Raw genomic sequence first — 27824 nt, 5'->3', positions numbered from 1 at the left:
TTGGACCTCCACAAGGCATATCCTTGTTGTTTACGATTATGGGCCCATCCAAAATGAACTTGCCAGTACTGGGGGGGGGGGGGGGGGGGGGGTGGAGTCCCTCCACAGAACCAAGTAAAAAAATGACAGAAACATCTCTCTGGGTTAAAAATTTTATGCTAACTCATAATGCTAACAACCGGGGTTATATATACATGACGGGATCATCTTCCAGATCAATCACAACTCTTACAATTCCCGCGGCAATTAATTGTCTCGTTTTAAATAATATTCCTCATTGTCGATTGGTTACAGCCTTGCAACTTAGTGAGGGTAATGTTATCCATCTGCCTTCTTCATATACTTTGATAATCACAAGCATTGTTTCCATGGTTTACATGATTTTGCTTTTCCCTTAGCATCGTTTTGGATCCCATAGCCAATAACTACAGTATAAAAAATTACAATATTTTATAGCGAAACGCAAGGTTTCACAAAACACAAGATTCTGAACTGAATGAGGAAAAAGGCATTGTTTGAGGTAGTTCAGCCAATCGCATATTGGCATTTTCATGGCCATTTGGCCAACCAATAGTTGAATTTTGTACGTTTTTGGACACACAGAGAACATTCATGTTGTATGATGCCCTAAAGAGGGGGGAGTTTTTTTTTATTCATTCTTACAACTGTATGTATGCCTCACAAAATTAGCATGCACGGCCTTCACAGGTAAACCAATCAGCATGTTTTGTGTTGCAGGGGGCCCAACCCGAGCAAAGTCCTGCAGCAGTTGCTGATGCTCCAGCCGGAGCAACAACTCAGCATCTTCAACACGCTCGCCTCACACCTGAAGGACCGGGGGATGCTGCCCCCGGTGGCTTGAAAAATAAGTCTGCCGGGGAAATGTCGTTTATGGTACTCCACGTTCGACAAATTTTCAGGAAAAAAACAAAGAACAAAATAGCCCGTAACGTCTTCCGCCGGTTTTGAAACTTTGCACACAATTGCCATCTTTGAAGTCCACGTTGCACTGATGAATCCAAGAGTCGGTTAGCGGCCTAGCGCAGTTAGCAGCCTTGCACACACGCTAACCGGCTACACGTTTGTGAAGTCACCAAAGTAGAACACCTGCTAATGTATATAAAGTATAAAAATGTTCATCTGATATAAAGTTATATACATATATATATATATATATATATAATTAACAAAATCTTATTTATGTAGCTAGCTAGCACAAACCTGTAGATTTAAACCTTTAGAAGGGGAGAAACGTTTTCTATTTCCCAAGTAGAGCATCAAATGACATAATGAGTAGTTTTGGATGCTATAAGAACCGGCATGTTGTGCAAAGGGAAGGAAATTATTAACAGCTAGCTTAGATGCTAAATAATATATAGCTTTATAGTAAAATATTAGTTTTATTTATGGAGGTTATTTGGATGCAATCGTCTCGTCTTCCTCAGCCTATACGGATGTTAGCATTTTCTTACTAGCTTGACCACATAGCACTAGCTGCATCAGCTAATGTGTGTGTCTCGCTGCTTACCGCTTAACTCATCTGTTAGCATTCAACTACTGTTTTAGAAGGAGAAATCAAATGCTAACTGCAATAGCCACACACAACACTAAAATGATGCTAACTAGTGGCACAAATACTGAAGTGATAGGTTGCAGTTTTTCTAAATCGTTGTTTCAATTCAGCTTAATTAGCTGCTCTTTTATTAGCCACTGAACAAAGTAGCTAACTGCTGAACTCTCCTGTTAGCATTTTACTACTGAATTAGAAAAAGCAATATACCTGCCACACACAAGACTAAAATATGCTAACTGCTGGCACACATAGTGAGGTGTTAGGAATTTAGCTCGGTTACCTGCTTGTTTGATAGCCACTGAACAAAGCAGCACCATGTTTCACCATACAGCTTTGTGTTGATGGTGAAAGTTAGCAAGACATGCTATGCTTAAAGGCCACTCTTAGCTATTTCTAGCTTGACCACCTCGCATTTGCTTTTTCAGCTAATCCATGTCTCCAGCTGCTAACTGCTAAACTCCCTTGTTAGCATTCTACTACTGGATTAGATGAACCCAATATAACTACTAATTGTACTTGCCACACACAAGACTAAAATATGCTAATTTCTAGATCAGATAGCAAGGTCTTAGCATTTTAAACTGCGTAGCTGCTCGTTTGTTAGCCACTGCACAAAGCAGCACTATGGTTGCATGCGGATTTGTGTTGATGGTGAATGACAGCAAGACATGCTCTGTTAGCTTCTCTAGCTAATGCATGTGCCCAGCTGCTTGCCTCTAAATTCCCCTGTTCTACTACTGAATTAGAAGAAGCAATAAAAGGCTAAAAATGCTAGCCAAACACAAAAATATTCTATATACTCGCACAGAATCCGAGATGCTACTTTGCTGTGTTAGGAATTTAGCTTTGTTAGCGGCTTGTCAGCCTCTAAACAAGAAAAGAGCAAACTTGAGTTTGAAAAAAACATGTTTGGGACTAGCTTTAAACATACAACGCGCTAATTTGTTCGGGTGATATTTGAAGGTTTTGTGTGTAGCATTGAGCTAGTCCGCTAACTTATTAGCAGCGCACTACTGAAGAAGCACTATAACGTCCCTACCTGTTTTTGACGCCAGCCGTACTGAGCTCCTCTTTTTCCAGAGAATTCTATTGCACGAAATTCAATATTTTAACCATGTTTTACGATTGCGGTTTGCCGGAGAGACGAGTTTTGCTTAATATTTTATGTACGAGTTTACCAAAGCGTTTCCTTTCTCTCTTTTTACTTGTTTTTACTATTTCCCGCTGCTTCCTTGTGAATGGACTGGTTTTCTTTCGTCCATTCAGAAGTTTTATTTTGAAAAGTGCTACTGGGACCAGACCTGGGTCTTTATTTGTGAAAGAGCACCACTCATTGAGTTGATTCTTGAAAAGGTCAACTTCAATATAATATTTTGAAGACAATTATCCTTTGAGTATCAACTAAACGTTTAAATTCTTGCAATAAAATCTTCATTTTTCTGAAGCTAATCTGCGATACGATGCGAAAAAAAATCCAAATTTGCTCCTCAAATAAAGTAAATTAAAATCTAAGACTGCTAAAAAAGTTAAAAAAAAAATCCTTACCTCATTGGCAGATTCTTTTTTGTTTCAAGAAATTTCGACCTATTTTTTTCTGGTAAAATAAATATTAAAACATATATAAAATAAGCAAAATTATCTTACCTAGCATTGGTTCATGGTTTTGTTTATCCTAATCGAGTTATAATTTAAAGAAATTTTTTTTTCTTATTTAATTCTGGAAACAAGATTTAAAGCATGTTGAAATAAGAAAAAAATATACTCAACACGAGCAAAATAATCTTCCGTGCTCTATTTTGCTTTTTAAAAAATATTAGAATAAAAAAAAATAGATATGTTATTGCCCATTTTAGGAATTGTTTTTTTCTTTTTTTAATTTAAGACATCATATGAGAAAACATGTGAAAATAAGAAAAAATGTATACTTTAAATTAGCAAAATAATGTGGATTTTTTCCTCCCATTTTAAGCAAGACTAAAGAATAATTCAAATTGATTTTAAACAAGTACAGGTAAAATGAGCAAAGATTTGATTTGGTTTTATATTGTGCAGTGTGAATAAAAGCACTGGTGGCAAAAAACAAAAAATTTTTCTTACGTCATCCTTCAAGGAATTGAATACTTGAACACAAATGGTGGAGCAACACATAAAAACATAAATACAACATAGCATAGTATACATCTTTATTATTTTTGAAGATTTACTAAATGGCAGCGAGCATCCCCTCCTTCTCAATTTTTATGCAAATGTTTGATTCTGCCCCTGAAATGAGCACACTGGAAGGAGCAGTACTTCGTGCAATAATGTGAAGGAAAAAATATATATGTATCGATATCTATATATCTAGTGTATACCCACATATATATATAATTATTTTTTACATTAAATTTAATCATTATTACTGTATATTTCTATGAAGCAAAAATCTAAGGCACTGAGAATTGATATTGGACAATTTCGGGGGGGGCTTTGAACAAACATAATTTTACGTGGGTGAGGGGAGAAAAAAAATTGTCTTTGAGTGTGCCATTTGACTTAGGTTTGTTTTTTGTTTGGGGTTGCGCATTTTTTGTCCTTTTGGAAAAAAAACTGGAATATTTGGTGATACTTTTTATTTATCATTGTGATTACGGATTTATATTGTGATGATGACAGAGGGGGTTTGAGATGAAACTGGGATTAAAAAGAACTTGAATTTAGTTGTGTTATTTTTATTTCACACAAATACAAAAAATAGGTGAAGACATATTATTTGAAACGTTTCATCGTTTCGACCGTACAAGTACACTCTTAATCTGCTTTGAAAACATTCCAGATGCTTCAAAATATCAAGGAAAATTCGAAATAAGCGCACGTAAAAGGACCTCGTCAACCAACAAAGCGGACATTTAAAGTGCTTCCCTTTATCCTTTACTTTACCAACAGCGCCTCCTGCTGGTGGATTTACGTAAATGGCGACCAGGGTAGGCTCAGGGATAACGTGTATCTGTTCTGAGCTAGGGATGGCAAAATGAAATGAGCTTATGCCTCCCAGGACCCCACATGAAAACATTTAAAACAACCAAACAATACATTGGAGTTCAAATTTACATGAAATTTTCATGTATATGATCAAATAACATTATAAATAAAACACATTTAAATAAAATGGCATTTGTTGTGAAATGACTTAAGCTGATCAAGCTGAATAGTGAGTGGATGCAGGGGAGAGCCTGCGACAGTGGATTAAAAATTAAACTTAATTCAAACCTTCAAAGGATTGTCATGCCCTTAGAATAATTTGTTGCTTATTTTTTATGAAATGTCCAGATTGTTGATTAGTCACAGCAATTCAATTTAGCAAGAGTCCCAGTTTTGCGTGCCTCCTTCGGTTTTCTTGATCAACGCAAGCTTCGTTTTCATGGTCATCTTGTTTGTGCTTTTCCCTTTAGCATCAGTGCAACCTTGGGATCCATAGTGAATGTTTAGAGCACTGCATCGCCGAAAGTCTTAACAAATCCCACGGGTTTCTGAACTGAATGTGGAAAATGGCATTGTTGGCGGTAGTTCAGCCAATCGCATGTCAGGATTTTCACATTACTGTGATGCAAACCCATAGCAAAGCGCATTTTATATGACGTTATGCAATAGCAGACAGGTTTGAGACGTAATTTGTCATACACATGACGATTGCAAAGGTTTTTTGTATGTTTTTGGGCATGCAAAAGACTTTGTTGTCAATGTCGTACAGAATGGTAAATGCTGTAAAGGGGGTGGAAAAATCTATATCGTAAAGATGAGATCTGGCCGGAAAAATCCAGCCTGACCAGTCCAAAAGCCTGAACCAGCCCGAGCTCGAACAATTAACTTGAAACTTAAACCTGATTTCTCATTTATTATTTGTGAGGACTCGGGAGGAGGAAGGAAAAGTGATCTTGCCCCACTCCTCCCCACCAGCATGCATGTTGTGCTGCTCGGATTCTCAACAAATAAAAAGAAACAGAACAAATTCAAGGTGGATAATTAAGAAGAAAAAAGGCAGCGGAAGAGAATCCCGGCCTGAACTCGACATAATGATTGACACTTTAGGCTCGGGTCTCCTATTTCACCTCTACCATAAAAGGAAAATGTCATAAGGCAATGACGCTGTATCCCAGGGGTCTACTGTACTGTATTTGTAATTTACTGCTATCCAATGGAAATCACATATCTTCTCATTGGCTTATTGTTTTTATTCCTTGCATTTGCAGGGGATTATCGCCATTGCTGCTAACAGGCTTTGTACAGGTGCTTGAAATCCGGGAACATTCTTGGAATTTTTATGCTGTGTTTTCAAGGTCATGAAAATGCTTAAGGTGCTTGAAATTCTTGGCATCTTTCTCAGCAGACTGACTCAACAGTCCACACATCCACCAAGGCAAAAAAAAAAAAAGAAAAAAAAAAAAGATAAAGTCTGCTTTAAAACGACGCCAAAACAGCAGCTGCAAATGCTGTTTGTCATCTGAAGCATCATAGCTCCTATGGTGCAAAAGGGTAGAAAGACAAATTAAAAAAGAAAAAAGAGCATGATTGTCTTCCTCAAAGTGAGAAAATTTGAGGAAGAAAGAGATGGATAATAGAGACAAAGAAAGGGTGACGTAAATAAAGAGGAAGACAGAACTAAGAGAATGAAAGCGAGACAGAAAAAGAGTGAGAGAGAAAGAAATAAAGCACCAGTGAGTGAGTGGCGCCTGGCTTTGTTAACATCAAATTAAGTTTCTCGCGTGCTTCTCCGGGGGGTTGTCTTGCTGGCCAGATTCAAGCCCAGATTCGGGCCGCAAGTTTAACACCTGTTGTCTAGCGAGCTAAAGGCCATAAAGAGGGGCCGAAAAGATTAAATCCCACACTGAGTTGTGAAAGGTGTAAGGTATCACGGGGTCTACTGAATGCATGAATCCTAAAGCTTATGACCAGAAAGATGGCTTGTTACATTCGCCTTGTCCATTAGGTGGCAGTATACTGGGTGCCTTGGCACGTTTCTAGGTGACAAGCGGACTAAAAGGCACACCAGACCGGACGTTTCCTTGGATGTTAAGCGGCGCGGGTTGACGGAGCAATCGTACCAACGCCATGGCGCCCTTAAGCATCAAGCGTAATAGCAGGAAAGCGAGCGGCGTGAAGACCTCCATCAAGTGGAAGATGCTGACGCTGAAAGGACTCAAGACGCACGTCAGCAGGAAAGCGGACAGCGCCACCGTCGGGTACAACGCCAACTTAGCCAGCATCAAGACGTGCCCCGTTCCCCCGTAGCGCGCGGCGGGCCTCAGCATCCGCCCGCCACTCTGCAGCGCCGCCACCCACGTGGCCAGCTGGAAAGCGCCGGCCCCGAAGACCAGCACGCATCCGGCCTGCACGGCCCGCCGCTCGGGTAAGCGGTGGCTGAGGCGGAAGGCCAGCGGCAGCCCTCCCACGAAAGCCAGAGACAAGGTGTTGAGGAATCCCATCCAACGGGAGACGCGGCGTACCTGCAGGAAGAGCGAGTGGTGCGCGAACCACAGCAGGCCCACGGTGGCGAAAGAGCCGAGGTAAGCCAAATACTCGGGCCCGTACGCGTTCAGCGCCTTCACCAGGCTGCCGTTGAAGTGACGCTGCACTTGCCGGGGATCGGGAACGTTTTCCTCACTGGAAAAGGAATCGGAAATTTGATGAAAAATGTTGTTGATTTAAATCCGGGGTGTCAAACTTCTTCAAAGGGATAATAAAAGACCAATATTTGTTTCAATTAGACACAGAACGTTCCTCACCAAAATCATGCAGATATGTTGCAAGGTATACTACGCGCTGGGGATTCCAGAAATCAGTCACAAATTTGACCCATCTAGCTTGTTTCCTCTAGAGCTGTGATGTCACTTGATGAAAACAAAGACTCAACAATGGCGGCTCCCGTTGAAAAACAGACTGCGATTGCATAAAACTCAGTTCTGCTTGGAGATATTGGAACTTTGCTTACTGCGAGTTGTGAGCTTTGCTCATTAAAAGCTTCTTGAGGTAAGTTTAGCAACAGTCTTGTACAGTGGGCGTTCCTTTTTTGCCCTTTTAGGTAGGCAATTGTGGCCTTTCCTTTGTGTTTATCGACGCGTGTCTTGCAATTGTTATAATATTGTCCAGATAGCTCCCCGTGAGCGTATTGGCTAGCAAAGGCTTCCAGTTCTGTTTGGTCCAGGTTAGCCTCGTTAGCAGTCGGCTAGCCTGCCATAATCATTGTTTTTTTTCCCGGCTGGGTTCGTGTTTGTTGCTGTGGCCGTTTTTGTTGTGGGTTTTTGGGGAGCCGGGCCGCTTACTGCATTATTGCCGTCAGGCGGCCTCCCGTCTTTTTGACAATTGTTCCCGCTTAACCCTTTTTAGCAGTCGGCTAGCCTGCCATGTCCCGGCTGGTTTAGTCCCTGTTTGTTATTCTTTGCCAGTTCTCCCCATTTTGGCTGCTTGACATTTGTTCTACGATTGCTGCACCCACCTGTACCAAAACGCCTAGGCATTCTCCACATAAACTAACAAAATTTGTATTTAACACTCAAAACCTATTCCACTAATTAACACGTAAACCAATATGGTGACTAGCTTGCGAGGGGGCCCGGTGTCACTCGGATGACGTCACTGCTCAGGAAGTCAAAGAAGAGACAGGCTGTCTTCAAAATGCATTATCTCGGAAAATAATTGAAAAATACCAATGAACTATATATAGATTTTATGCAAAAACGTGTACTATTTTCTCACAATTTGTATGTTTTAGAATTTGAGTATCACTTTAAGGGTGTTTATATTTACCTACAAAATATTAGGGCTGCAACTAACGATTATTTCATAATGAACCGATCGTTATTTTTGATTATTTTTTTATGATTTATTATTTATGAATCGTATTTCTTAACAACATTTTTAATTTCCTTCTCTTTACTCAAAGATTAAGTTTTTGCACAGATAGAAAAATAGTGCAGCCGACAACCAAATAGTCTATAGTATAAAAAAAAAACGAGACAAAATCCAAGTGTTGGTCAATTAACTTGACAATAAACAAAAATATATGCTATCTATGTACCCTGGTCATATCACTCAAGAGGGGTGACCGACAGCAAGACAAACGTATAGAAAAACGAAGAAAAGAAAAAGTAGCAAAAAACGCACAAAAATTTGGGACCTTGGCCAACCCAATTGCCTTGACACCCAAAGAAGTTAAGCACCTCGGCACCTAAGTTGGTCATACTTTCGTCCCTCCAGATGAAACGGGACACAAGAAAGCGGCCATGTCACTCGGGTCAGGGTGACAACACACTCTTCTGTCTAACTGCAGGACCCGACAGCTTTCACTGGTTTACCCCTGCCGCATCATACAGGTGCCCTGCCCATCCCTTAGAACACGTCTAAACATCCCACTATCCTATTACAACACCTCTCCACTCATTACTACTCATTCCTATCACTAATGCTACACACTTATATGTAAGATACTCTTTTCCTACCACCTTATCCAAAGATCTTATTAGATTTGGACTTATAGGACAGAAAAACGAAGAAAGAGTGATACATTTTATTTTATGTGTAGCTATTTTTTTATCCATAAAAAATGTACTGTTAACCAAATTCAGAATCTTGTCAACACATTTGTTTTTTGGGTAAAATCCTTTAATATGATAAATATTCTCAATATGTAAACGATGCATAGTATGCTTACGAATCTTTCTCCTATGTTGAGTTAAACATTTCAATATTATTCTTTTTCTTTTTACTTTGTTTTATTTACTTATTTTCTGATTATTTTCACTGTACTTCTAGAGCACTGTTCTCTTGAAAATGGTTTACTTTGTTTCATGATGTAATAGTCAAACACAACAAAGTTGAAACCATTTATGCCGATTTTGTCAGTAATGATAATGTTCAAATTAAAAAAAAAAGATTTAAAAAAAATGTAAACATTTTTAATCATAAAAACGGTACTGGCGCCCTCTGTCAGACCAAAGAGGTACTACAACTTTCAGCGTCTCAACAAAATTGTGTGAACGTGATACAACAAATATCTAAATAATAATAATCTAAATAGTTGCAAACGCTTTTAATAATCAATTGCAGCCCTAAAAAATACGACTGAACAGTTATTACGAGAGTGCTGAATTTCTCCTTTATAGAGATATTCCCCTGACTGTATCTACTCACATTTAGGTAGAATTTTTAAGTATAAAATAAAATCAGGGGGTCAGCTTATATGCGCCTATTTGGATGTGTGTCACCAGTAGCGAATGGTAGGCAGGGTGTGGGGAGAGGGGCGTGGCTTGTACAAAAAAAACAACAATGGGGCAAACATGACCACAGAAGTTTTGCTAAACGTGTTGTTATTTCAATTTCTAAAAATATGTTTGCACAAGCCATGAATTGTTTTATTATGTGTCTGTTTTAAAGCAGTTTTAGGGTGTCGGCTTCAGTCATCTGGGGGTCAATTGAAATACTTTTAAAATTTGTAACTAATTACTTTTTTTCATAAAGCACTCAACATAAAAGAATAAACAAGCCCATTTCAGTAGAGAATCACTAAAAAGAGAATCAAACTTTTATGCCAATGGAGTCAGATTTCCTTTTTTGTTGGCGTACACTGACCAAATGTCCAGGATGAGCAGCGTGGCCACGATGGCGTAGACGCCGTCGCTGAAGGCCTCCACGCGTTCTTTGCTGAGCGGCTCACTAGGCAGGAAGCTGTAGAACATGACCTGCTCCGGATCCTCCTCCGCCGGACCTCCAAAACGGTTGCACATTTTTAGCCACGTGACGAAAAGAAAAGCAAACGAGGAAGACCGTGCCTACCGAGGAGCTTGTCCCGACACCAAAAGACGGCCCTGGAGACGTATGGAAGGAAGATGACCAGTGCCAGCAACACGTACGCCTGACATCATTTTCAAAAGAAATTACGTTAGGAACAAAATTGAGATCGATGGAGGAGGAGAGCCCTGGGTGGTAGAGTTTTTCCACCAGGAGCTCTGGGATGATGCTGAAGTCCGGTCCTGACATCAATGTTCCCTCTAATCTTCCACGGGTCTGAGCATTCACACAAAGTCGGTGAGCAACGCTTGAAACAACAGTGAGCAATAGCAATCCCAAGTGTGGCAACTAATCCATTATCAAACATGTCCAAAACTTGACATCACGTTACATTTTGCTTAGTTTACGGCAATGCAAGAATTTTTTTTCACTTTTGAATGAATTGACTCGTGTATTATTGCAAAGGTTGTCAGCCTACAAACGTCATTTGTTTTTACAACAATTCTTTCACAAGATTTCCATTTTTTTTTTTCCTGGTATCTTTGTCGCATATTACTAACACTTTTGGGGGCCTATTTAGTCGGTTGCACGATACACAACTATATTTAATCACATTTTTAGTGGAAGTACAATGTTGGCAACAAGATTAACTTGATATAATTGGAAATTATTTAAATGCAACACAAACTTTTTCTTCTTTTTCCCTGTTTTTTCAACTTTTTTTTATTCCTTTAAAAAAAATCATATTGTGTTTATTTTTTTCCCAGCTGTTACTTTGTTCTTACTTTTTTGTTCTCTCTTTCATTTTTCCTTTTATTTGTTTATTTTTCTTTTTTTCTGGCTTTTTTTCTGAATTTTTCATGCTCTTTTTTTTCTCTTTTTCTCTCCTTTTTGTTTCTTTTTTTCCCCCAGCTCTTCACTACTTTTTCATTTTGGTATTTTTTTATTTTTTGTTCTATTGGGGTGTTTATGGCATCGTCGGTGGGTCGGCTGCTGTACTATTTTTCATTGCATTATTCTTCTGATGCACTTAAGCCGGCACAGGCACTACCTTGCAAATAGTGTCATGTTTATTCTATCCTTTCTCTTTTATAGGCACAGTGTGTATTATCAAGAGCCTCCTAGTGAAGAAAATCAACCTTAATAATTGAGAATTGTGTTGAATGCAGAGCTGAAGTCCAGGATCCTGACACAGCTCTTTTGGCACTCCAAGTGGTTCAGTGTTCAGCATCATTGTATTCTTTTACATTGCACTATTGTTCCAATGTGCTCAACATTGTTAACATAATTTTTCTTAACATTCTTTATCCTATTTATTTTCTTTTTCTTCTTTTGTTTATCTTAAAATGCCACAATGAATCTTTTTGTAAACAATGTTCACTATGTAATCAGAGCAGCCGAATATTGAACATTGTATTACAGAATGCATCAAGAGAAATTTCAGTTTGGGAGGAAAAATGTCCTGGTTACATTTTAAGAATTCAAGAGTGCCATTTAAGGTTATAAAGTGCTTCTTAAATGATGTTCTTAAGACTAGTGATATTATTGATTGATTCCTCTGGACCAGGAATGGGCAACTATTTAGAGGGGAGGGGGGGCATTGAGTTAAATAAATAAATAAATAAATATAAAATAAAATCTGAAATTTATATTATCTTTATTTAAATAGTTTCATCAAATTGGTTTTGAAACGCTCACAATTAGTTCCCTGTTTGAAGCATGTATGGTGATATTTAGTTTTGTGGTATTTCTGCACTAGAACTTTTGTACTATCACTGTAGTATTTTGTAGTATTACAGTAATATTTCTTCAGAAGTATTTCCATAGTAATATTATATAGTATTTCTGTAAAATTACTGGAGTTGTATTTTTATAGTATTTCCTTCGTAATATTTCTGTTATAGCATTTTTTTTTTAGTAATTTGTAATATTACTGAGTAGTAATTTTGTATAATGGTATCACTATAGTGCTATTTTGTAGTATTTCTGCAGGAGTATTTTTGTAGTACCTCTGTTGTATTATTGTAACAATACTATAGTTGTATGTATTAAGTAATTTCATAATATTTCCACCGTGGATTTTTGTGATACATCTGAAGTATTCTGTCGCATTACAATAGTAGTATTTTTTTATGTATTTCTATTGTAGTATATTTGTAGTATTTCTTTAGTATTTTTGTTGTATCTATTTATTACTGTTTTTGTATTCTTGTTTTTTCTGTTGTAGTACTTCTATAGTAGTATTTTCATCAGAATAAAAGCAAAATAATACCAGGTCCCTGTTTTAAAGGACTAAATTTGATACTTTGTTTTGAAGAAATGTTATAGTACTTCTGTAATATTTTGTTCTAAACACACAAGGGGACAATGGAGTTGGCACTGAAAAAAACATTTTTTTAATGGTTAATACTTTATTTACTAATATTGTCATTATATTTACCGTATTTTCCGCACTATAAGGCGCACCTAAAAGTCTTATTTTTTTTCAAAAGCTGACCATGCGCCTTATAACACAGTGCGTCTTATTTATGGATCAACATTAAATCACAAGGTCTCGCAACTTACGCAACAGCCGCCGACTTGATTTTCCCCCGAACGTGGAGTAGTCCGCGGTGTATGCTGGGATTTATATACCGACGTTTCATTGGCTAACCAATGTGTCAATCATCATTTGAATCGATCACTATTGGCTGAAGTTATTCGGAGCCTCGGATTGGCTAGAGCGCCAAAACAAACCCTGCAATTGGCCGAAAAAGATCAATCATCCGTTGAATCGATTGCTATTGGCTGAAGTTATTCAGAGCCTCGGATTGGCTAGAGGGCCAAAATAAACCCTGCAATTGGCCGAAAAAGATGTGTCAATCATCTGTTAAATCGATCGCTATTGGCTGAAGTTATTCGGAGCCTCGGATTGGCTAGATGGCCAAAACAAACCCTGCAATCGGCCGAGTTTAGCAATGGCGTAGCAAGCTTGCTAAAGTACACCATAAAGAAACATGTTTCATTAGTCTGTATTTGTAAATATTCTACTCTCCTGGATTTACTTCACTCACGGTTGTAAGAAGACCATGATTGCGTATCATTATTGAACGTGAGAACTGAGGTGAGTTATGCGGCTTTATATTTTCCCGGTATCTTGTTTTAGAACGATCTTGATGTTGCTGTGATGAGTTGAGTGAATTAAACTCAATTCCAAGTGTTTATTGTCATATGCACAGTAAAGTTGTGAGCGAAAAAGAAAATAGAAACATAGAAATGTTTGGCATTTCTTGAATCCCAAGACTTCAAACTTCCGAATGATATTTGAAATAATAATAATAAATGTCAAAGCTAATCATATTTAGTTAATTGTGTATTTCTCTGTCTTCTATGTTACAAATAATCCTGATGAGCTTGACTTATATTACAACTCGTTTTCCACTATTGTACTATTTTTGAACCGAAAGATATATATGACGTCGTTTGTTATTACTACGCATGTGCGAACTTTGAACCGTAGACGTATGTGTGACGTCATTGATACTTTCTGCGCATGCGCACGCTTTTGAACAAAACTTGGTTGCAACGCGGGAAACTTGTGAGACGTTGAGACTTTTTGAATCCGTCTGCCCACTGCAGTGAATAAATTCTAAAACTACATTTGCCTCTCTTACTGATCACTCCAGTTTAACCTATTACGAAAATATTAACCCTAACAATAATAATTAATAATTTCCTTTGTATTGTCATTCTTTGTAACAATGTACACAGAACGAAATGTCGATACACCTGACCCGTTGTAGCGAGCCGATGCAGCCGCAGCCAACAGAGGGCGCCGCCATTTTACCAATGTTATAAGTCTTAGGTATGAATGACACATTTAAGTGACATCGTACGGACACCGCATCCGCACGTGTCTATGACACGTATTTGCTTCTTTGCAAGCTTTGGGAATGTTAAGGGGGTAATCAGTTGGACTGAATCATCTGACTGTTTTGTCGACGTTCCCATTGTAGCGCCTTATAATCCGGTGCGCCTTATCTATGGAAGATATAGGACCAAAAACTATTTTTTGGGGGTGCGCCCTATAACCCGGTGCGCCCTATAGTGCGGAAAATACGGTATATATCATTTGAGTTTGGTGGGCCGGATGAAGATGCCAGATGGACTGTATGTGGCCCACAGGCTGTAGCTTGCCCACCCCTGTTCTAGATGGTGATGTGTTTACAGATTCACTGTATTGACCCATCCTATGTGTTGAAACCGTTTAGGCGAGTAAAACGAACACTGCTTGATTTTCTTTTCTTTAAATTTGCAGTTTTCATATTTTGTAACTCGTTATAAACTGGCGTAGTGAGCTTTTAGTCTTCGGTAGCTCTGCATTATTATCAATAACAATAAGAACCGTCGTAACTCCAAGGTGAAGGAGGCGGGACCGACCAGCTGATAGCAGAATAGTGAGCAGATAGCCGCCAGCAGGCACATGACGGGAACCCTCATCAGGACTTGAAGGATGTGACGTCTGCACATGGACCGATCCCTGCAGGCCTGGATGCGATCCTGGAGCAGGAAAGGGTGGGCGAAGGCGTACAAGACGATCCCCGACTGAGGAACAGCCCGCAAAAAAAACATCAGTGAGCTAGCTTGATCGGGGAGGTGCAAAGATGACAACACACCTGGACCAGACCGGTGACCATAACGCAGCTGCAGAAGAGGAGGATGCCCAGGATGTGGGAGGGGAAGGTCGCCATCAGCGAAAACTTCAAAAATGAAATCTCAGAAGTCACGTGATGGTGTCATTAATAGAGGTCGTCCGATTTTTAGGCGGGCCGATTATGGTCAACGATATTTTTTAATTTGACGGATATCTGTATCAGCATTTTTATTCATTCGACGGGCCGATTATTTAGGCTTTCTGAAGCCTTTGTTGCTCCTAATCCTCCCCTCCTACTCGCTTACCACCCCGCACCTTCTGATTGGATAAGCGATGGGGGTGGAGCCACTGAAACAAAAGCTTTTCCGACTTCAAACACTGAAACACGGCAGCTCTGCTAACTCCCCATCATGCCCGAGTGTGAATCAAGCCGCTGATAATATTGAGATTTCTAAGAAATCTGTTAGAAAAGCATGTGTGTGATGGGGTAATAGCGTAAAAGTGAAGTTAATTTGATTTAGGGAAGCACGTTCAGGCTGAGACTGATATATTAGCTCTTATCATAACATTAGTTCGTCAATCAAACGTGCATAAAAAGCATGCTAAAGTGGAAGGCTGACTGATTAGCTGTTACCATAACATTTTTTTGACTTTCTGGCTCTTAAACAGGAGTGCCCACTTTTCAAGTCGCAAGCTCCCTTCAAGTTTCCATTACTTTTTGCACTTTTTGTTTTAAGAACATTGAGGTCATGTTGGTTGTATTGACGTTTTTATTAATTTATTGTAAAAAATAAACAGGGAGCCATTAAGGTGTTATGTACCTTTATACTATTTGCTGCTAAACCAAATTGTTTTTCCTGCACTGTTAGTTTTTGGTTGAAGTAAAAGATTAGTCATGTTAGTTGTGTTAAAATTCTAGTTTGCTGCAAGTTTCAGGGAGCTATTCAAGCCTTTAAAACTGTGGGGGTCAGATGCATCGACATTTCGTTCTGTATACACGTGTACTAGAATGACAATAAAGTAGATCTGAATCTGAATCTTTATTCAGGTTGCTGTTGAGCTTTATTTTATTCCCTGCACTCTTACTTTTTGGATTAAGTCAGGGGTGTCCAACCTTTTCAGAAAGAAGATAGATACTTTATTCATCCCCGAGGGGAAATTCACACTTCCAGCAGTATCCTTGTGTTAAAAATAAAACAATAATAAAGGAAAAGGAATATAATACATAAATACCCAATATAACGTGTTGATATAGAGTATTTAAATAGTGCTACATAAAATACACACTGTAATAAAAATAAGGTGATATGCAAATGTGGGGGTGTGGTATAATGTAGGCTTTTACTCCCCCGGGTGGAGTTAAAGAGCCTCATGGCATGAGGAAGAAATGATCTCCCCAGTCTGTCCATGGAACAAGAAAGGACTACTGCAATCATTTGATGAAATAGTGATATGTTTTTTGGGTACAATTTGCTGACAGGCAACAAACTAGTAATTTTATGACCGAGACCACGGGCCAGTAAAAATTCGTACACGGGCCGTAACTGGCCCCCGGGCTTGATTTTGGACATGCCTGTTTTGAATAATCCATTATTCATGTTAGTTGTGTTGAAATTCTAATTGTAAAATGTATCTGACAGCTATTTAAGTTTTTGAATTGATAACAAATGTTCTCTGTTTCTTTTTGCATCATTAAAAATGGCCTACGCCAATTTTTAAGCTTTTACAGCAAATGAATATCAGTTATCGGCCTCCTCTTCACACTAATAATCAGTATAGCACTCACCGTATACGGCAGCAGCGTGATCAGCATCATGCATGCCTGAAATGACAACGCAGGAAGTATAAGGTCGGGAAATAAAACTTCCTAGGCCTATGTCAGGCCTTCCTAACTCCTAGAACAGGGGTGTAAAAACTATGGCCCGTGCCAACAGATTTAATCCAACCTGCGAGGCAAAGCCGACAGAAATACAAGAGAAAAATGAGCTGTTCGCATCAAATAATGACCTGCAGTTTGAAATATGTCCACTGGATGTCGCCAAATACCAGCACCACTCACAAAGCAAAACTACTGTAGCTCTATTTGCTGACCACCATTTATCAACCAGAAAACATTCAAGGAGACAAACTATCCTTATGTAATTTGACTTAAATTGAAGTCAAGCACGCGCTGTTTAAGGACGATATGATTGCGCTCACCCAGATTAAAAATACAAAATTAAAGAAAAGCATCTGGGTGTCTTGTAGAAGATTAAAGAAGCTTTTGTTCCTTTCTATAACTGATCTGAAATCTAACAGCCATGTTCCCAAATTCAGGTCATCACAAAAAAATAATATAAAACATGAAAAAAGACTTAAATCATTAAATCAATCATTTCCTCGGGCGTTTTAACACAGCCCTTCAAATGAAAATGGTAAAAATATAATTCTAAGATATGTTTAAAAAAAGTACTAGTAATACTAATAAATATGTGTTGATATTGTAGTGTCTTTCTTATCATGAGCCCCTTCTAGTGCCCCCACCAGAAAGAATAATAAATCGTATTTATTGAGATATTGAATATCCTGCATTAAAACTCTTCTGAAGTAGTGCTATAGCATTGTTTTTTCCCCAAAATTTGTTTATGAAAAAAAAAAAAAAAAATCCCACGACCATAGTGAGGATAAGCGGTGAGAAAATGGATGGATATATTTATTTGTATATTTTGAGAGTTTCAAAACCAATTGGGTGGAATAGGTGCTTTATGAACATATGGACCAGGGGTCAGAAACCCATGGCTCAGAGATAAAATTGAACATTTCTCTGTGGCGTTCCTATGTTGGGTGATCAGATCCAATTTCGGTACGTGCAAAGCCAAAAAAATCACTGAGAAAAGTCTCGGTTCGGTCCGGTATATGTAGGGCACATTCTCAACCACAATTTACAGTCAGGGTGTCAAACCAACATACCTTGTTTTGGCAGTAGGTCCCTGAGAAATCCTTTAAATGGATCTCATTAAATTATATATGTATAATGTTTAGATGCTTTGAGATGAAAACCCACTGAACAACCTGTACACACCCCAAAACGCCAGCAAACAACTCACAGCAGTTTGATTGGGTGAGCAGTAGAGGTGGGCGTATATTAGCACACAGTGCTCTCTCGCTTAGTGCTGTGCGCGCCTATGGTACACACGATATTCTTCTTGTTTGTAGAATTTGGTGACATTTTTTACAATGGAACTTTGGGAATTTGACAGAGAAAAAAATGGATTGGCCCACATCTTTTCTACTTCATGTATTACTGAGGTATCGGGATTAAGACCATCTAGTCAACAGGTGTTAAACATGCAGGCCAGAACAGGCCCGCCTTCTTTCGAGGGGGGGGGGGGGTGAGAAGCACTTCCATAACCCTCCCTCATCATAAATAAATAATTAGAACAACTCACAAGGTTGAGCAGAGCTAGTGTGTCGTCAATGCGTACGATCACCTGGAACAGCCTGCGGGGAAAAAAAAAAATACTGTTGTTGCCACGACAACAGGATGTCCTCCTCCTACCTAATGTGGGCCGCCCAGGCCACGGTGACAATAAGGAAAGTCATCAGGTAGACGGCCATCTTGGTGCCCAGAAGAAGCTGAAGGTTTTGGTCAAACTCCTACGAAGGAAGGTGACGGTTACCATAGCAACACTCTAAACAGTATTTATGTTGCCATTTGTTACCTCTTCTGTGTCTATTTTGGTGTGGGCCACAGGAAGAATCTGGGGACACAGGTATTGAGGGAAGATTTTAACATTTTTATCTACAAAAGGTTTGCCAATATCAGGGGCAGATTATCAATTATATCGATTTATTAAAAATACTTTGGAACACGTACTGCTTTGGGGTAAACATAGTCTGATGATTTGTTTTAATGATTTATTGAACAACATGCAAAAACATTTCCATACGAATATTCCACTGCAGTATTGTGTTAAAATACAAACAACCCGTACAAATAACAAAATTTACAAAATAAAAGAAATAAACATGCCAGGGGGGAAAGGATTACAAAAAAATACCGACATTTTTACAAATGTTAGCAGTTTTGATGGACTAATTGAGGGACAGAAGATAAAGTGTGCTGTTTTACGTCACATTTAAAGGCAATAAAAGACATTTTTATACCCAAGAATTTGCAATTGTGACTGTAGAAGTCAAGTCAAGTCAAGTCATTTTTATTTGTATAGCCCTAAATCACGAAGAGTCTCAAAGGGCTTCACAGATTGTTACACTATATTACACAAACTATTTTCAACCGACAAGAGGAGTAGGTTATTCGTATGCAATGGAGTAGAAGTGAGTTTTAAGTTTAGATTTAAACATTTCCACTGAGGTTGCAGATCGAATCTCAGGGGGAAGAGCATTCCACAGCACCGGTGCCCGGATGGAGAACGCTCTCGAACCAGCAGAAGACTTCTTTGCTCTCGGGATCATCAGAAGACCAGCACTCTCAGATCGTAGGCTTCGGCCCGGGACATAGTGGCAGATCAGATCTGAAAGATAAGAGGGAGCAAGTCCATGTATGATTTTGTACAATACTAAGAGAACTTTGAAGTCACATCTTTGGCTAACTGGGAGCCAATGCAGGTTAGCCAAAATCGGTGTTATGTGATCGTACTTTTTTGTCCTGGTTAAGAGCCTCGCTGCGGCATTTTGTACTAGCTGAAGAGACTTGATTCTGGACTTCGGGAGACCGGAGAGTAGTGCATTGCAGTAATCGAGACGGGAGGTAACAAATGCATGAATTAATGTTTCCGCATCAGACTGAGACAGTATTGAACGGATTTTAGCAATGTTGCGAAGATGGAAGAAGGCAGTTCTAGTAATTTGTTTTACATGCATCTCAAAGGATAGTTCAGGGTCAAATATGACACCTAAATTTTTAACTGAGTCACTCTGTGTGATGTGACATTTGTCAATGTTCACAGCAGTTTTTGAGAATAAGTCCCGGCATTTAGGACCAATGACTAACATTTCAGTCTTTTCAGAGTTAAGACGCAAGAAGTTGAGTGACATCCACTCTTTTATCTCAGTGAGACAGGCCTCCAAATTTCCACAGTTTAGTGTGGAAGATTCCTCCAACGGAAGATATAGTTGAGTGTCGTCTGCATAGCAATGGAAGCTGATATTGTACTTGCGAATAATATCACCTAACGGAAGCATGTAAATGTTGAAAAGTAGGGGGCCGAGCACTGAACCCTGCGGAACACCGCAGGTAACATTAAAGGGCTCAGATGTCGTTTCACCATATTTAACACAGTGTGTCCTATCTGAGAGGTAGGATTTGAACCACGAGAGGACAGCTCCTGAGAGACCAATCCATTTTTCCAACCGTTCTAGTAGGATATTGTGGCGCACTGTGTCAAAAGCAGCACTAAGATCCAGCAGCAGCAAAAGTGATGAAGCGCCAGAATCCATTGACATTAGGAGATCATTTGTTACCTTGATCAGAGCTGTCTCAGTAGAGTGGTTAGCCCTGAATCCTGATTGCATGGATTCAAAAAGGTTATTCTCCGATATGAAAGCATTCAGCTGCTGTGCCACTACTCTTTCGAGTACTTTAGAGAGGAAAGGTAGGTTTGACACAGGTCTGTAATTACTTAATATTTCTGGATCAAGGTTGGGTCGTTTCAGTGTGGGTTTAATAACGGCGGACTTAAAAGCTGCTGGAACTACACCTGAGGAGAGTGATGTATTTATAATATTTAGAACTGAAGGCCCAAGGACGCTAAAAAGACTTTTAATAAGTGAACCTGGGAGCGGGTCGAACTGGCAAGTTGTCGGTTTGGCCGCATTCACCACCGCATTAGAAATGAGCTATATTGATATGATTGACATTAAAGGTTTATTTGGGCTTTGATATATATCTCATCTCATCTTATTAGGGTCGCGGGGGTGCCGGAGCCCATCCCAGTAATCATCGGGCAGTGGGCAGGGGACACCCTGAACTGGTTGCTAGCCAATCGCAGGGCACACAGGGACAGACAACTCACTCGCTCATTCACACCTAGGGACAATTTGGACCGGCCAATCCACCTGAAATGCATGTCTTTGGAATGTTGGAGGAAACCGGAGTGCCCGGAGGAAAACCACGCAAGCACGGGGAGAACATACAAACTCCGCACAGAAGGTCCGGTAGCTGGATTTGAACCCAAACAGGAGGTTCCGAAGACATATATATATATATATATATATATATATATATATATATATATATATATATATACAGGGAGTGCAGAATTATTAGGCAAGTTGTATTTTTGAGGATTAATTTTATTATTGAACAACAACCATGTTCTTAATGAACCCAAAAGTCTCATTAATATCAAAGCTGAATATTTTGGAAGTTGGAGTGGGGCTTTTTTAGTTTTAGCTATTTTAGGAGGATATCTGTGTGTGCAGGTGACTATTACTGTGCATAATTATTAGGCAACTTAACAAAAAACAAATGTATACCCATTTCAATTATTTATTTTCATCAGGGAAACCAATATAACAGCTCAACATTCACAAATATACATTTCTGACATTCAAAAACAAAACAAAAACAAATCAGTGACCAATATGACCTTTCTTTGCAAGGACACTCAAAAGCCTGCCATCCATGGATTCTGTCAGTGCTTTGATCTGTTCACGATCAACATTGCGTGCAGCAGCAACCACAGCCTCCCAGACACTGTTCAGAGAGGTGTACTGTTTTCCCTCCTTGTAAATCTCACATTTGATGAGGGACCACAGGTTCTCTATGGGGTTCAGATCAGGTGAACAAGGAGGCCATGTCATTAGTTTTTCTTCTTTTAGACCCTTTCTTGCCAGCCACGCTGTGGAGTACTTGGATGCGTGTGATGGAGCGTTGTCCTGCATGAAAATCATGTTTTTCTTGAAGGATGCGGACTTCTTCCTGTACCACTGCTTGAAGAAGGTGTCTTCCAGAAACTGGCAGTAGGACTGGGAGTTGAGCTTGAGTCCATCCTCAACCCGAAAAGGCCCCACAAGCTCATCTTTGATGATACCAGCCCATACCAGTACCCCACCTCCACCTTGCTGGCGTCTGAGGCGGACTGGAGCTCTCTGCCCTTTACCGATCCAGCCACGGGCCCATCCATCTGGCCCATCAAGACTTACTCTCATTTCATCAGTCCATAAAACCTTAGAAAAATCCGTCTTGAGATTTTTCTTGGCCCAGTCTTGACGTTTCAGCTTGTGTGTCTTGTTCAGTGGTGGTCGTTTTTCAGCCTTTCTTACCTTGGCCATGTCTCTGAGTATTGCACACCTTGTGCTTTTGGGCACTCCAGTGATGTTGCAGCTCTGAAATATGGCAAAACTGGTGGCAAGTGGCATCTTGGCAGCTGTACGCTTGACTTTTCTCAGTTCACGGGCAGTTATTTTGCGCCTTGGTTTTTCTACACGCTTCTTGCGACCCTGTTGACTATTTTGAATGTAACGCTTGATTGTTCGATGATCACACTTCAGAAGCTTGGCAATTTTAAGAGTGCTGCATCCCTCTGCAAGATATCTCACTATTTTTGACTTTTCAGAGCCTGTCAAGTCCCTCTTCTGACCCATTTTGCCAAAGGAAAGGAAGTTGCCTAATAATTATGCACACCTGATATAGGGTGTTGATGTCATTAGACCACACCCCTTCTCATTACAGAGATGCACATCACCTGATATGCTTAATTGGTAGTAGGCTTTCGAGCCTATACAGCTTGGAGTAAGACAACATGCATAAAGAGGATGATGTGGTCAAAATACTCATTTGCCTAATAATTCTGCACTCCCTGTATATATTTCGGAGTCAAAAATTTCCACCCCATAACATTCCTGCACAATTTACCTAAAATCCCAATCCAAGGTGTACCCAACGTAAATTGAATGCTGTTCTTGAACTGTTTGGAGAATATGGAAGCTTTTGGTCTCTTTTGAAACTAATCACTGCAAGAGCTACTAACATTGAGTAATCTAGTTTGGAACACACAGAAATGGGTTTTGATGCTCCTCTGAATATGTTTTTTTGCCTGCAGACGAGTGAAGCATCTTAGCTGGAAAACGGGTAAGACAATAGTTTGAAGCCTTACCTGGTACCTTGTCCAATTTTTTATCAAAATCTGAAAAACTAAACATTGTCCAGTTTACAACACTTAAACCTTTGTAACTGTATTTTACTTTGGCCATGTTTTAGACCTTTTGAAAAAGTTGTAAATGTTTGACTTCTCTTTCCAGATGTCAATTAATGATTGTGCACACTTGCGCATAATAATGGTGCGTATGAATGAATCACAAGTGTTTATTTTAGGGTTTATTTTGTATACAAAGTGTATATCTACGCAACGTTCATTTCAAATTTCATTGGCTAATCAATCTGTCAATCAACATTTAAATCAGTAACTATTGGCTAAAGATTTTTGAATCTGAAATCGGTCATTTCTTTTTTTTTTAATACAGTTCCTTATAGGTTGTCACATGCTAAGGACTGTAAAAAAAAAACCTTCAATTGGCCGAAAGTGGTGTCAATCAAAATGTCAGAGGCTAACGGACATATCTCAAACCATCTGACGAGTATGTTCATTTTTAGAAAGAGAATTAAGGAGCGAAATAGACTAATAATGATCGTCAATAATGCGGGAATTAATTTAGGCTAATTTTTTTTAAAATCTGTCAACATCTTCATGTGTTTCGCAGTAAATATTTTACACGGTTGGCCTCACTGGACTCTCGTGATTTTAACGAAACCACGTTTGTGAAGAATTGTTCAATGATATGTGGTGTTTCAGTGACATTATACATACACTTATTTGTTTACCACGGGTTAAAATAGTTTGAAACCATAGTTTGTGGATTTTTATGTGGGCACATCACAAAAAATGCATCAATCAATAATGAACAGAAGAAAAGAATAAACTGTTTGCACACAAACAGCTGCACAATACAATAATACACAACTTAAACATGTACCGAAGGGGAGGAGGCTGAAGAGAATCTCTTTAGCTATGAAATGACAGATTTCACATTTTTTTTATTAAGCGGCAGTGCCAAGATAAATGCATTACAGTTACAAGATCAGCAGAACAAAATGTACAATTTACACCAATATGTACTTCATTAAACCTTGTCACAAAATGAACTTTGGAGGGGTAAATCCAATGAATTGTCTTAAATGAAATTTCTCACACGTTGTTAACAAGTAGGGGTTGAGTAACCACCAGATTTTTTTCCAGTCAGTTAATTGTAGTTTTCTTTTAGAAAGATACCACTTATGGAACAGTCACACTTTCCTTTTTACACAGCGATCTGGCAAAACTTTTGCTTTTATTCTGATAATTTTTATTCCACACCAAGCACACGTCTTTTGTGGCCCGACTTCATTCTTCACTCCGCCTTATTTTCTGTGCTTACTGGTCGAAATTGGGTGGGCACGACTTGCATAACACAAAGTATTATTTTAGTATATATTTTAGTTTTAATACAATCTTGAAGAAAAAAAAAAACATGTATGTACTGTGAAGCATAAGATGTAATCAATATTGCTTTTTGAGGTGTTTCAGCGTCATCTTCCGGTAACATTTGTATAAAAATAGAATTCTTTTTAACTTTAACCTTTGGTGTCTTGGATTGCTAAAGAAGTTAAACCAACACTAAAATCCCCAGGGCAAATTAATTTTTTTTTTAAACTTTGATACAATCTTCAAATCAAATAAAAATGTACATATTGGGCAAGGTGCAGGCAATCAGTAGAGCTCCCTAAAGATTTAAGTACAACTCATAGATTTTAATTTGAGAAAGGCAAGTAAGCAGCTTCCAAAGACATGCATTTCAGGTGGATTGACCGGTCCAAATTGTCCCTAGGTGTGAGTGAACGAGCGAGTTGTCTGTCCCTGTGTGTCCTGCGATTGGCTGGCTACCAGTTCAGGGTGTCCCCTGCCCACTGCCCGATGATTGCTGGGATGGGCTCCAGCACCCCCGCGACCCTACTGAAGATAAGCGGTGCAGCTAATGAGATGAGAAGTAAGCAGCTCAAATGTAATCATCTCTGCTTTCGGGGCTCTCCTTCTCTGTCGCCAGTGCACTCGCACACAATATTGTTTTGGAGAGTACAGTAAGGTATATTTGATATTATCAAAAGCGTTCCACAGGGCTCTGTACTTGGCCCCCTTCTTTTTAGTATTTATTCTTCCGCTTGGTGATATTTTCCGCAAGTATAATATTAGTTTTCATTGCTATGCAGATGACACTCAACTGTATCTGCCACTGGAGACATTTGGACAGTTAAGGTTGTAGAAATCTAGAGGCTTGCCTTACTGAGATTCAAAGATTGATGTCACTTAATTTTTTGCGCCTTAACCCAGATTGATGTTATCACCCACACAACAAAAAAGTGTGTATATATATATATATATATATATATATATATATATATATATATATACAGCATAACTTGAGCCCACCCTGTTTTTGACATGGCGACTGTAAACAGTAAAAGGAAAGTTGACTGTCAGGGCCGCCGCTTCACAGACAAGTGAAAAAATGAGATCCGAAACAACAGTGTCTGCCTAATTTGCCAAGAGACGGCTGTTTTCAACTAATACATCATATCAGAAGGCACTGCCAGACGAAACAGGCTAACTAAAAAAATCTAACTGGAAACGAAGGCTGTGAAAAGGTGAAGCAACTGGAAGCTGTTTTAATGGCGTCGGAGCACTTTTTCACGTTATCCTGCGAGTCAAATGAAATTGCTACAACGGCGAGCTGCAAGGTCGCCCAACACTGCAAACCTTTCACTGAGGGTGAATTTATTAAAGACTGTTTAAATCTGGACCGCTTTCTCCAGTTGGGAAACCCCAGCCCTAAGCATCCACTTATGCCTGGGACTGGCTCTGCATAAGACAGTAAAAGCTTCAAAATATGATTCTTTCTTTCCCTGGGTCAAGCATCTCACCATGACGGTGGCGATAATGGAGAGCAGCGCGTCGCTATAAGCTAGCAACCGATGCGACGACTGCGTGCCGCCGTCGGCCTCCTCCTCGACCCCGGCGTCGTCAGTGAGACTTTCCGTAGAGGAGGCGTGTCGACGCTGCGCCCCCACCACCACACTATCATCGCCGGCATGCGGCTTCTCTTCGGCCGCCTGCTCGTCGTCTTCGTGTCCGTCCATCACGGAGCTCGTCAAGCCGCCGCTCTGTTTACAAATAATGCGTGGACAGTTAAGGCACTTCCGGGGGCAGGCAAACCGGAAGTCAAGGTGTGCCGTCACAAAACATCCGGTTGCTCGCTCCCCGAATACAGGTATATTAAGGGGCAGTGTGTAATATTTAGTGCCAGGCTCCTAGTAAGGAAATTAACCGAAAAGAAGTACAATGAATATAATATGCACGCTTTTTTAAATTTTCTTTTATATATATTTTCAAGATGTGTATTATTATCATCTATTGGAACCATGATTCAAGTGTTATTTTTTATCTTACCAGGAAAATAAATACAGCAGAAAACTACAGTGAAATAAATCACTTTTAAGATAAGTAAAAAGAGTCTCAAATGAACTGCGAATGCAACCCAAAAGAATTTGGACAGCATAACTTGTGTTTGTAATTTTTAAAATGAAAAACACAATTTTGAAAAGCATTTTTAGTATATGCCTTGGGCCTCTATGGTATATGTAGCGTAGTTTGTACACTCTTTCTTTAAAGCAACTTATATATCTTAAATGTAACCTATTGCAGAAAAAGCGAGAAAGAACAAGTGAAAGTTTGAGAGACAGAGAATGAGAGAAAGGAAGAACAATAGAGAGAACGTGACAGTGAGAATGAGAAAGAGAAAGAGAGAGAGAACAAAAGAGAGTAAGATAGACAGAACGAGAGAGTGAGAACGATAGATAAAACGAGAGAAAGAGAACAAAGAGTGAAAAAGAGAGAGTAAAAGGGGATAGAGAAGAAGACAGAGTTAGAGAGACAGAACGAGAGATGGTGAAAAAGAGAGAGAGTGTTTGAGATAAGACAGAGAGAATGAAAGAGAGATAGATTGAGGGAAAAGGAGGGACAGTGAAATAGATAAAGAAACAAATAAAAAAAGAGAGAAAAAGAGAAAAAATAGAAAGTGAAAAACCGAGAGCAAAGAGAAAGAACAAGAGAAAGAGAAAGAGAGAAGAAGCGAGACATTTAGAGAGATTTCGAGAGATAACTAAGGAGAGGGGTAAAAAGAAAGAGAGAGTGAAAGAGAGAGAGAAAAAAAAGAAAGAAATAAGTGATATAACTCCAGTTGCTTTGCGAGTGGAGCCTGGCTTTGTCAACACCAGGTGGACATATTTTGATCTCAAGCTCATTTTTCTCGCTTGCTTCTCTGGTTCTCGGGCCGGATAAAAACCCTTGGCGCGCCTAAACAGGCTGGCAAGCCGCACGTTTTACACCTGTGCCGAAAGAACTTCTTATTTGCGTCCTTCTTTCAATTGCAACAACCTTATTGTTGCGCCACCTGCCAACATTTTCTGCAAGCCCCGCCTACCACCTGCTTACATTTTATTTAGAGTCCGCCCACAACGACCTTGGCGGATATGACAGATGCCATTCATCCATCATCATTACATCGTCATCCGGGGATTATTATTGGGTCGGATGCGGACGATGGCAAAGTTCCTGTCCGAAATGCTCGGCTGCGCACTTTCCGTGCCACAGGTAAGGCGTCCTCACCTGCTGATGCTGAGCCCGTTGCCAGGGCAACCGCCAGACGCCAACGGATGCCGCTTGCTTTAGTGGTTGTGGGTTGTTGTTTTGTTTTGTTTGTTTTTGATTGCCAGCGTTTAAAAAGAGCTCGAGTGAAATTAGACGATCGCAGGTCGTCTCA

At 39.5% G+C, this 27824-nt stretch overlaps 3 protein-coding genes across 4 annotated transcripts in view; 2 read left to right on the top strand and 1 right to left on the bottom strand.

The window, feature by feature from the left end:
* The window catches only part of cds1 (CDP-diacylglycerol synthase (phosphatidate cytidylyltransferase) 1), a 29471-nt gene extending 25199 nt beyond the window's left edge, over positions 1–4272 (top strand). The window contains exon 13 of the mRNA XM_088335691.1: positions 739–4272. Coding sequence (XP_088191817.1) covers positions 739–862 — 124 coding nt within the window. The 3' untranslated portion in view covers positions 863–4272. The remainder of the gene's footprint in view (positions 1–738) is intronic.
* Positions 4269–27824, bottom strand: tmem175 (transmembrane protein 175). Its single transcript, XM_088335692.1, has 11 exons — positions 27671–27824; positions 25927–26166; positions 18671–18709; positions 18508–18605; positions 18398–18449; positions 16756–16791; positions 14992–15075; positions 14756–14920; positions 10382–10460; positions 10178–10313; positions 4269–7213 (listed from the first exon to the last, which is right to left on the bottom strand). Exons 2-11 carry the CDS (start codon positions 26140–26142, stop codon positions 6571–6573), a joined length of 1548 nt encoding a protein of 515 aa, XP_088191818.1. The 5' UTR covers positions 26143–26166; positions 27671–27824; the 3' UTR covers positions 4269–6570.
* rasgef1ba (RasGEF domain family, member 1Ba) overlaps positions 27506–27824 on the top strand; it is a 46706-nt gene continuing 46387 nt past the window's right edge. Inside the window, exon 1 of one of the 2 annotated variants that reach the window (XM_088335686.1) lies at positions 27506–27655. In XM_088335686.1, the coding sequence (XP_088191812.1) occupies positions 27542–27655 (114 nt within the window). In that variant the 5' untranslated portion in view covers positions 27506–27541. The remainder of the gene's footprint in view (positions 27656–27824) is intronic. The other variant, XM_088335687.1, reaches the window with a different exon arrangement.

Source organism: Urocampus carinirostris, chromosome 5 (assembly GCF_059441175.1).
Source record: "Urocampus carinirostris isolate Australia breed hairy pipefish chromosome 5, RoL_Ucar_1.0, whole genome shotgun sequence".
Lineage (NCBI taxonomy): Eukaryota > Metazoa > Chordata > Actinopteri > Syngnathiformes > Syngnathidae > Urocampus > Urocampus carinirostris.
Note: the sequence above shows the minus strand (reverse complement) of the source record. Positions and strands in the feature narration are given on the sequence as shown.

Coding starts and splice junctions, on each gene's coding strand:
- tmem175 (XM_088335692.1), bottom strand. CDS start 26,142: ATGGACGGACACGAAGACGACGAGCAGGCGGCCGAAGAGAAGCCGCAT. Junction 18,450..18,507: donor GCCTGGGCGGCCCACATTAG/GTAGGAGGAGGA, acceptor TTTTCCCCGCAG/GCTGTTCCAGGTGATCGTAC. Junction 15,076..16,755: donor TCACGCTGCTGCCGTATACG/GTGAGTGCTATA, acceptor TCATTTTTGAAG/TTTTCGCTGATGGCGACCTT.